At 38.9% G+C, this 11,857-nt stretch overlaps 1 protein-coding gene across 1 annotated transcript; it reads right to left on the bottom strand.

The window, feature by feature from the left end:
- On the bottom strand, positions 1-9,805 carry wdr1 (WD repeat domain 1). The gene is made up of 15 exons (XM_063911530.1): positions 9,640-9,805; positions 8,304-8,425; positions 7,477-7,567; positions 6,921-7,068; positions 6,050-6,230; positions 5,287-5,364; positions 5,051-5,131; positions 4,408-4,641; positions 3,854-3,946; positions 3,485-3,636; positions 2,733-2,820; positions 2,498-2,608; positions 2,159-2,332; positions 1,544-1,688; positions 1-898 (listed from the first exon to the last, which is right to left on the bottom strand). Exons 1-15 carry the CDS (start codon positions 9,653-9,655, stop codon positions 792-794), a joined length of 1,821 nt encoding a protein of 606 aa, XP_063767600.1. The 5' UTR covers positions 9,656-9,805; the 3' UTR covers positions 1-791.
- Between the last annotated feature and the right edge of the window lie 2,052 nt (positions 9,806-11,857).

The following is an 11,857-nucleotide window of genomic DNA, read 5'->3' as shown; positions in this document are numbered from 1 at the left end:
TGCATAAAAAGTTGTTTTTTTATTATTATTATTATTAATGAATCAATTCCACCTTGTCAGTGGATGCATAAAGACATGGGAAAAATAGTGCGACAACCATAGTGGGCCCAAATAAAAACACAGCAAGAACACACTACAACGGAACAGACAGCATCTCGATTTAATACACACTTTGTTCTTTGAGTTCCTATTATTGCTTCCCAGTCCAACAGGAAGAGTAGTGACACATAAAGAGTTTTGAAATCTAAGACAAAGCAAAAACACCCATGAACACCTCCTTTAAACCATGAAAATTAAAAAGTGACAGTAAACCGCAGTTAGCATCAGATGCTTCTCAAGACAGGAATGTAACCAAAAGGTTTCATTTCATCTTTTGTAGATTTAAAAAAACAAAAGAAAATCTCGCTTTTAGTTCATCCATACAGTTAGGATGCAGTGAGCTCAACCATAGACAAGGATTTCAGGTCAAACTGAGTGAAAGCTATTACCTATGGAATGTTGAGCTTACAAATATTATTGTGGGTCCACAAAGCTCAAAGATGTAAAAGCACTCATGGTTAGAATTGTGTATTTCAACAATCTGTCTCTGCGTAAGTCAAGGTTATTCGCATCAAAGAGACGTAGCTTGGATCATTTCTATGGGAGCTTTCCCCAGCCACAACCATGTACAAGTCATGTTTACAGAACACTGTAGAGAGATAGTGAAAATACAGTAAATAAAAAAAGAAGAGAAAAAGGAACGATTGAATTCTACAGTAGTCCTTGTCCCTGGAGAAGTGGAGGCTTGCAGCTCAGTATGTAATAGTCCACTGCTTGACGCTGGCATCGTGGGAGGTGGTGACCAGAGTGTGCTCGTCCACCCAGGCCAGGCCGCTTACGTGGTGCAACCGGTGAGAGTCTGCAGACAAGGAAGAGACAAACATGGTTACAGAGACGTCTTAAGGCAGAGAAAGAGTGACATTAAAATACAAATATAAGCAGCCAAGTTCAAGATCTATTCAATATTTTCAGCGATAGTTAGATAGTGGAGTCCGCCATTCCCAAGCTGGCCTCGTAGAAAATGATCCATGCATGTTATCCTGTGTTAATGTTTGTAATATAACCAAATAGACAACAGCCTCACTAAGTAATGTTTCCTACAGTCAGTAAAGTCCCGCTACACAGAAGTGAAAAAGGTTCCTGCTGCTACATCACATTCAAAACTGTCAAAACACAGGTTGGCTTTTATTGTGAAACATTTATAAGTAATGCTAATCTTTTCCACATTCTTTGACAGAGTCCACTTTAAATATGACAGGGAGTAATGGAACAAGGAGCAAACTTTGAATGCAAAACTAACTGCATGAACCAAATCACTGTTCTGTTTATTAATGACTCATTTATTAAAACTAGGTTTGTTTGGCTCTACTGCACTCTGTATTTAAGCTTTTTTTTTGCTGTAGTCTTAAACCACAATTGCAATTTCCACGAGTAACCACAGGTTTCACCAAACAAATGAAAATCGTGAGCCAAGCATGAGTGAGTGCACATGTTTGTGGCCTACCTGGCATCTTAATCCTCTTGTCTGGATCGGAAACCGTCCAGATAAACACCATCATGTCCATCCCACCGGTGGCAAAGTGCTCGTTGTCAGGTGACCAAGCCAAAGTCACTGGCTTGGCGTGGTGTCCGTAAAAGTTATTTTTGACCTGGTGGAAAAAAGAAAGAAAAAAGGAAATAGTCAAAAGAATTTAGAAAAAGAAACAAAATGTATACAGAACAGCTATGGGCACTGGACAGTGAGTAACTCACAAGCATTATATTTAGAAAATCGTACTACTTTTTTGAATCCTTGATGGAATTGGGTTTAACGACTCCATTTAAGAAGTAAATAATTTATTATATAAAACAAAATATTTATTTAAACATAAGTTAAAGTTAGAAAAATATACATTTAAATGTATTTGTATAAACAAGTTAAAGTTAAATGTCCAATAAAAGAAAGAAAAAAAATACAATAAAAATATTTATATAAAAATGTGCACATTGTACAACAATACACAACATATAAACTCCAAAATATACAGTGGTGTATATTCATGTATTCATGTCATTAATGCTGAATTGCACAGTTCATGGGATTGCTGATGGTGTATGATGTCACGTTGCAGATAATTACCGAGTAGTCGTCAGCCACAGTAAAAACGGAGGTGACTTTCTTATCATCGATAAGAGCCAGATAGGCCCCGTCGTTAGAGTAGGCCATGTCGGTGATCGCTCCTGCAACCTCGATTGTTTTCCCCTCGTCCTTCAGAGTGTTGCCCTGAACAGAGTACAGACGGACTTTCCCATCCTGAGGAGGAGAAAAAGAAAATTAATCTCAAATCTAATCTCACCAAGGCGTGGGGGCTAACACACTTTTTCTTCCCCTGAACTCAAACAACTTTTCTGAGACAGACGAGAACTGACCGAACTTGTGTTTTGAAAGATGATGTGTGTTTCAAGGTTTTCCACTTACTGCTCCCCCCACCGCTGCAGTGGACCCCCCCGGGTTGAGGGCTCCAACCTCTGCTTCATAGTCGAGATTGTCCATTGTGAAGACTTTCTTCTTGTCCTTCAGCAAGACAACCTAGAAAATATGAGGGATAACAAATGATGCTGTCAAAGAAAGACACAATTTTCTGGCAAGGACACTGAAGAGGGTTCTGGGATGTAAATGAAATGCAAATGCTGATGAGAGAAAAACCCATTACCTGCCCAATGCAGACAGCCAGTGACAGCCCTCCTGCAGCGGCAGACACACTTTTAGGCTGGAAATCCATCTTCACCACATCAGAAGCACTGAAAACCATCAGTCAGGGTTATTCAGTAGAAAGCTAGGCATTGTTTCATGAAGGAGGTGGAAAAATTATGGATTTCTGAAATCTATTTTCCGGTTTGAGGTCAATATTCTATAACTTAAAGCATAAACGGATAACTTTTCTCCCTCTATCGGTGTTGCTTTCCTCAGATCTTACTACAACACAGGACGCACTGCATTTGCCTCAAAAGAAGGGCACGGTGGATATGTTTATAACATGTTTTCCATCTGTTGGTTTTCATCTTAAAAAGGAAGATTTATCTTCTACTTATACCATGAACATGGTAACGCAGGTGTTGCTGTTTACTGATTTCTGCAACAGAGGTATAATAACAGTAGCATTTTATGTTGGGTTAGCAAAATTCTCTGGTAGGCAGCACAGATCGTGTATACATCTAGGGCTTTCATTGTGAAAGAAGAGGTCGCCACCCGAAGGCAGAAGGCAGGTTTATAGGGAACAACTGTAATAGGGATTGCCAGGATGTCAGAACACTTATCATCCACAAATGTCCATCAGTCACAAACAAAGCTTAATTCCAAACATGTGTTTGCTTTACTCCAGATTGACTCGACAAACAATAACAGACAAAAAGCAGAACATCATCACGTCACCCACATAGTTGTTATCAGTACAAAGACTCCTACCTGTACTCCGTCTTGTTGAGGTTGGTGTAGCGCACCGTGTCGTCCATGCTGCACGTCACCAGCTCGTTGGATTCGTCGGTCACCATCTGGCTCACCTGGTTGCTGTGGCCCTTCCCTAAGAAGCAGTCGTTCTCCCCAGTTTCCGCATCCCAGTAATGTGAAGCATTTGTTAAGGGGAAAACGGTAGACTCTATATCACAGAACAACAGTGAGAAAGTTCTTCTCTTAAACTAATTGCACCACATTTTTTTGGGCTTCAAGATCTCCAATATTACCATTACTGCATAAATGAACATTTTCATTAAAAATATATAATAATAATGTACATACAGCATTAAGTGCACTTTTTGTCTCATCGAGTGTGAAAAGGATATTGATGTGTCCATCGTGACTCCCAGAGTAGATGTGAGGTCGCCCGTCTTTTTTGTGAACCGTCACACACTGGATTGATTTGCTGTGACCCTGTAGGGAAAGCAAGTTCATGTTTAGATTTACTTAAATGGCACAATGTAAAAGTTAATGTAGAATAATAGACCCCCCCACACACACACACACACGTTGGACATGTTCACTGGGAAAACTATTTGGCTGCACATGATGCTTCTGTAAAAGCCTGATTTACAGTGACAGGCCTCGTCTGTCCTACTTAGACACTTAATCCACTTTAGTTTATCAAATCTCGTGTTGAGGTTGAGTCAGTCCAATACATGCTGACATTTTAAAAAGGGGGTGGCGCTTAAAGAAGTATTTTGTAATTCTACAAAACGCACAAAATATATTGGTACATTGTTACAACCCTTTGCAAATGCCAAACTATATTTCACAGATGCCAAAAATGTTATTTAATATGTTGTTTGTTTATTCATAATATTAACAGGTTTTCAGCTCAAGTTTTATGATAATATCCAGGATTAGAGTCCGACCTTGACAGTGCGAATGGGCCGGTCCGGGTTGTTCTTGTCCAGGTAGTTGATGTAGCCTGACAAGGAGACGGTGAGGAGGTGCTCGTTCTGCCACAGACAGCCCAGCTGCTGGTCTGTCACATCAGAGCCCAGGTTGAAGGTGGTGACGGCCGTTCCTGCACCGACATCCCACAGTTTCACCGTCTTGTCCCCTGAGGCAGAGATCAGTTGGGAGCTGTCAGGGCTCCAGCTGACCTGAAGGATTTAAAGCAGGGTGAGGCGGGGGGAGAAAAATGTGTTATAGTGCCCTATAAATGTTCACCCAACAACAGCATCACCATGTGGAAAAACAAAGAAGTATTTAAAAAAAAGAAATCGGTAATAAATCAGTAATTTGAGGATGAAATGAGGCTTCTTTAATCCCCAGAAATGGAATAGAAAAAAATGATGTGTTCACACACCATTCGCCTGTGGTACTTATCTCACGACCCATGGGCAAGACAGAGTTCTTACCAACCGTTTTCACATTCACAATTAAAGTAATGTGATAAAAACATTGGATTTTATTTTGACCTTAACAATGTGCACCAAAACAGATTAAAATAATTGGATAACCAAAGGATAGGTCCCTGTAGTGTAACTGCTTAACATGAAAACAACTCACAGCGTAGATTCCTCCTTTGTGGGCCTTCTCTCCACCCAGTGTGCTGATGAGAGTACCTTCTTTTCCATCATAGAGGAACATCTGTGGAAGTTAGGAGGACATTTATTCAGATCAACTTCCCACATCCCAAGATTATGTTTGTATTATTTAATTTAATATGAAAGCAGGAGAAACACACAGATCCTTTTGACAAAAGAAATCCTTCATATGGTCCCACATAGTAATCTATTACTCACCTGGCCATCAGCTCCAGCTGTTACAAACCGATTTCCATCAGGAGAGAAACGCACACAGTTGACAAACTGGCTGTGGTCCTAGAGCCAGAACAACAGAGGATAATTAGATTGTGCACATCATGTATTTTATTTGGCACGGTTTTAGAATACGTCATCATAGTTAATAAACACAAGTAAAACTGGTAACAGGAACAAATGCGTACATTTATCATTCTCATCCCCTCATGACACCTTCCTCATTTCAGACCATCAGGGTTGAGAAAGACCTAGATTTCATTTTGTGTTGCATATCTATTGTATGACACGTTTTACAGTTTGACGTTAGCGTTACATAATGTTACTATGAAGACAAACAACTGCAGACTGAACTCTAAAAACAGGCCAGAAAGACATTTTAAGTGGAAAAGACTCTATTGGTGCTCAAAATGGTATTGAGTGTTTCCAGAGGGAAGGACTCCTTTAAGAACAAGGCTCTCCCACTCTCCAAGAATTTATGGGGGAAGTCGGTTATGTAATATGGAAACAAACAAACAAGGCCGCACTGTCAAAACCAGCAGGGTGTGACGGACTTGAGTTGCATTACAGGCCTTCAAAATAAGACAGCTGGTTCAAAGTCACAGAAAAGTGACTTACTACTAAGCCTGCAGGTGAAGACATTAAGCCTTTGGTTGATCTACTATAATTAGAAATAAATCAGTGTATTATCTCAAAATGAAATGCCTTCAGTGGGGAAAAAGAGCAGCTGTAAATCTCTGAGACTCACGCGTAATGTGAACTTGAACTTGAAGGGAGGACCCTCGAAGAAGGACCCACTGGTGTCGTCGCTGGCCGTGGCGAGTCGGTAAGGGCGTTTCTGCTTTATGTCCACGCTGTTGATTAATTTGGAATGGCCGGAAACTTCCCCCACTGAGGAGCCAGAGTCCCACAGGAACACGGCCCCGAATCTACAACAGGAGATAAACATAGCTTAGTATTGTTCCAGGATGTAACATTCCATAAAAACAACACCTTTACATGAACCATGGACTCTACCTCGGCAAGAAAACAATTGACACGGCACATTAAAACAGTGTGATAGTGGAACATTTTGTGCATTTTTTTGTTCTCGTCTTGAACATTAAAAAATACTTATTTTACTTGTGTTATAATGAATCTTACTGCTTCTTCTAGGCAACACCCTTTCCCATGTAACAACGCTTTTCTCATTTTAAAAGCAAAAACTTAAAAATCGCCAGAAAAAAAAGGCACTGAGGTTAGGCTATAAAATAACTACACCACGGTGCTCAACGCAGACTAGTGTTCAGGGTGAGGATGACAATGTAGTCTATTGGCCGCATTTATAAAGATATGCAAGAGCTTCAAAAGTTGCTCGAGTGGGGCATTTACTTTTATTGTCTTGTCTATCCAACAACAAAAACTTCCAAGATATAAAAACTAGAAGTCCAAAAATGCTGACTCAAAAAACACACTTACTTTAATCATCTTGTCATATTGCTTATTACTAATACAATACTGACTTTTCAGTGACGCCAACCATTTGACCAACCGTCAATGCCTCACTGAGCTTTACCAGGTGGTTCATGCCAACAGATGCAGTATGAATCAGACTACTTAGATTAGATCCTCATACTCACTTCTCTCGTCCGTCCCCAACAGCAGCGATCCTCTTGCTGTCCTCAGTCCATGCAATGTCCTTGACCTTGCCTGATAAAGGGGTGTACTCGTACTTGAGCAGGTGCTCCTTCTGGGTGGTGTCCCAGATACGGATCCTACCTGATGCATCTAAAATAATTTAAAAATAAATGAAATAATTGTATTAAAAGAAATAAGGCTGACCACAATGTAAAACAAAAAAGATCTGCGTTATATACATGTACAGTATATCGCAATACAAAATACAGAAATATTCACACACAAACATTTTGAAGAGTATTGCATAAATCTGGTGCACTTTGAGGGCTATATAAACAAGTGTTTGCTTTTACAAACAGTTCTGTGCTCTAATAAACAATGTAGTCTCAAACACGTTGATTGTATAGATATGAATGGTGATGACAACATGAAGTCAGGGTCAGGTGGCTGGTAGATATCGTTACATTTATAGATACATCAGACAGCCCTAGTATTCACATTAATGTGGTTGCAATATACAGAGATTTGTTGACATGTGTTAACAAATTGAGTGTTTACCTCCAGATGCAATGTAGTATCCGCTGGGAGCATACTTGGCAACAGTAACTGTGTGGGCATGTTCGGTGTAAATGTCTGCTATGGCCGGGTTCTGTAAAGACAGGAAATTAGAGACATCAGCGGGCGGTTCGGTGATGTTATATCTATTTAACCTGCACATGCTTTTCAGAGTCAAGCCATCACTCCTCTCGCTTATAATAACATTTTTCCTTTTTAGATTAACTACAGAGAATTAAAGGGACAGCTTTTTAGCTTGATACAACCCTAAGATTGTGTTTGTTGGAACAAGCTGTCATGGTGTGAGAGATCACACATATTTGAATTATTGCCTTAACTAAAAGCTTATATCTAAACACAATGTTTAATACACCCTGACGTCATCCAAAGGTGTGGTTAAAGGTGCCACAAAGGCAACACTCCATTGACTGTGCCATTGTGGCATGATATGTAGTGCCATGGGTGGGGAAAGCTTTTTATATGAGGCAGGTGGCAAATGAGGCCCCGTCAGGTATTACTTAATGCTCTTTGTGTTTAAGGGCAAAATTCCAATCTATTCTTTATATGCAAACAGCGTCTAAAATTACCTATTATGTCCACTGGTCAAATAGCTGTGTGATAGATTACAGTTTACAGGTGATTTTAGGACAGTGAGTAAGGCAAAAATCTACTTGGCCCTTGCTTATTCAACCCACATTTGAACAGTAATTGTGCCAATTGTAGGTTCAGTATGCAATGAAAAATGGCCACATGAAGTGCCCAGATTTGTTAAAGTAAATACACAAGCATTCAATATTTGTTAAATATAGCTTTTAAAAAGATAAACATACTGCAATGTTCCTGATGATGACACACTTCCCGTTGGTATACAGGAAGTTATTGCCTTTGGGATCGCCACCAATCACTTTTGCGACTCCCCTCTCCATCTGTGGGAGACTGGCGAACACATGTTCTATAAAAACAAAAGAAGACATGATGAGAAAGATGTCAGACGGATAACATAAAGCATTAAGGTTAACACAAATGTATAGAGCATTAACTGAAGAAAAAAGGATTAAACTGAACTATTCCATAAGGGATAATCTGCGGGAATGTAATTGCGTTGTACATCTTGGGCTTTATGAGTTGACTGAGCCTAAAATCTTGCAGTGCCAAGACTAATATCTATTCAGATTGGATATGAGTAAGCAGAGTTAATCATCCATCACAATGTTCTTCTAATACAGATCATTAATCATCTTAAAAACGTCATATGTTGAGCCTCATGTTCAATAAGAAGTTAATTCAAACAACAACAAAAAAGATGGTAAAAAGAACAATGAAGTATAATTTAAATATATCAATGTTATCCTGTGTGAAGAAAATAAAAAAGGGGACATACATAGATTTCTTGAAACCGTGACTCATCTTTTTCAGGTATTATTATTATATTGTGATAAGAGGTTTCCAAGATGATTATTTAAAAGTGAGTAGTAAATGGTGCACTGTGTGGATATGAACTGTTTGGGTTATTCACTTATAGCCTAAAAAGAAAGCATAATTATCTTAGTGATGTTATATATGCATACATACATGCAAGTAGGTAGTTAAACACCAAAATGCTACTTAAACTAGGAAAGCTATGACAAAATAGGTGCATTTAATGTGCTTCCGCATTCCCTTAAATCTGTTTTCTTATCGGGAATATAATCTCCACCGGGTCGACAAAAAAAAAGAAGCAAAAACTGCTAACTTCAGGCTTGTGGGCAGCCACACACCCTGTTCCTGTGAGGTAAAGACACTTCCCCAGCAGAGGACCCAGCCTCTGTCTGGACATGTCATAACAATGAGCTGCAAAACTATTTCCTCTCACTGACGTTAGCTCCCGTAGCTAAAGCTAACTGAAAGGAACAGCATGTAATAAACTGCATTTTGTGCCAGAGCAGCTTCACAGCAACCCCTTGATTATCGGACACTTGTGTATGTTAAATGTGAATAAATCAGTCGCAATGTCTGGAGTTTGTCTTCTTTTGTACGCAAAATGAAGTGTCAAAAATCACGCAGCTAATGGGCGAGGCTAGCTAGCTGCCTGTCTGACTAGCTCGCTCTGCTAAATTATGTCGCCAAAAACCCAGAGATTTCTTGCCGTTTCTCTCCGCTATTGCCATTGATATAAAATATACTTACTCAGTTCATACGGCATTTTCCCTGCTGGTGAGTTGCTTAACGTAGCTCTTCACAAATGAATGAAACAGTGAAGCTCCCCGGCTGAGTACTCCCTGATCACACAAACACGGAAGCGAGTGCAGCTCGTCTGTGCCTCGCTTTGCCCATATATAGTAAACTCACAAACTACGCTGCGGCTGCTGTCACTGCAGCGAAATATCCCTAAATACGGTCTTTCAGGCTCCAAGGCAATTAAGCTCCACCAATCAAAGTGGATGTATTGGATATGTAACAACAGTTTGTGCTAATCATGCATAGTTTATATCATGATATTTTTGGTCTACTGAACGTTGGAGGTTTTTTTCTGAAGCGATAAAACTTTTTAAAAGAAAAACCATAGTTAAAATACCTTTCACATAATCCTGAATTGTTATTTTAAACATCTTATTTTAATGTGTATATACTGTATGTAATAACATAAACATCATTTAGATAGATACAAAATGTACTAAAACACCCTCTGTATTTCTAATTGGGGGCTGCCTGAGAGGCCTGGCTCAGGGTATATTTCCATAAAATTGAAGTGCCCCACTTTGCCCCCAAAAAATAATGCAAACACATTATTGTGAAATGCCCAATAAGGTAAGAGAGATTATTTAAGTGGCTGTGGGTAGCCTACAGATCTACAGTTCCATAATGTCATCCTGTGTCACCAGAGAGCATCACCTGCCTGGAATAGGTTTGGGAATCCCCTAACCTATGAATGGACCCTGAGACTGGGGCCGTGGCAGCAGCAGATATAATGTGACAGTAATAAGACTTGGTGATATATCATACGCAATTGGTAACACATTGGGATTTGTAAGTGATCGGCAACATGTGCATCCTAATATAAAGGTGGATAGGGTCATCCCTCCTTTTTGAGCCCTCTTGAGTGCAGCTCAACAAAAGCTCTGACCTAAAAAATTAAGACACAAAATAATCCTGACAATAAACTAAGGGCCTTTTCTAGCTTTTGGCCCCCTGAAACATTTAAATTATAGGGAACAGTTGTATTTATATTTTCTGCAACATTTTTGTATTAGATAACAGTATCAGCTTTTTCTATTTTGGACATATTTCTTAATTCTTCACCCTTTCTTCTCCACACATTTCTATCTGTCATATAATTCAGTTTGCAATCCTTCTCAGACCTGCTTTTCAAGCATATCATAACTCATAATAACTGTGATAACAATTCAAAAGAAAAAAGATGCTTGGAAGTCAACAGAATATCGTTTCCTGCTTATGTGTAATGATGCTTTTCCTGTTGGAGATTGTTGATTTATGAGATTGGGCTTGTACAATTGAACCTCTAGTGTTTGATCTAAGAATTTGGTCAGAAACAAAAGTATAAGATGTTTTACTTGAGTAACAGTAGTAACACAACAGTGTAGAAATACTGACCCTAATCCTAACCTTTACCCAATGACCCATTACAGAATAACGTATATTAAATTATCATTTTTGATGCATTAATGTGTTCATAACGTTAATGTTGTAGCCAAAGAAGGTGCTTATATTTTCCAATAGCCTTTATACTGCTAGGCATCTTGACCTATAAACGAACATCATCAATATTTTGATTATATTTTGAATTATGAATCTGTAATTAAAATAGGCATAAAGGAGTAAGGAACAAGTACATGATTTGAAGGAAAGGTATAAGCAAGAAATGCACACACTCAAGCAAAGTTTGTTACAACAAGTATCTCAACATTCTACTTTAATACAGTGTTTCAGTAAAAGTTATTTAGTAACTGTCCACAGGTGGTTTTAAGATGATTTTTTTGTGTTGTTATACCAATAGTCCTTTCTTGTCTCTGAGCTCAGAGGTCTGTCTTCTATGTCTCAGTCCAGGATAAGTCCCAGACTGGTTGCGTGTGTATTTTTTTACATTACGTATTTATTGAAAAAGGACTATGCCTGAACAATAAATTAAACACAAGGACATATCTATAAAATATAGTACCGTACAAATATAATACTGCAACTACACATTCAAATTGCAATCAAATGAATATTGGCAAGACTGGTTGCTCAATATCAAAAAATGTTTGCATCATGGGAAAAAGAGTGAACGTTTGCACGTTGTAGCCTCAGCTGGAAGCATATTCCCATGATTGATGGCTGTGAAAATCATGTAAATTGAGGACAAGCTACCTACTTACTATCTCTTCACAAGTGTCATGTAGAAAGA

This window comes from Eleginops maclovinus, chromosome 20 (assembly GCF_036324505.1).
Source record: "Eleginops maclovinus isolate JMC-PN-2008 ecotype Puerto Natales chromosome 20, JC_Emac_rtc_rv5, whole genome shotgun sequence".
In the NCBI taxonomy this organism is placed as follows: domain Eukaryota; kingdom Metazoa; phylum Chordata; class Actinopteri; order Perciformes; family Eleginopidae; genus Eleginops; species Eleginops maclovinus.
This window is presented reverse-complemented; position numbering and strand designations above follow the sequence as displayed.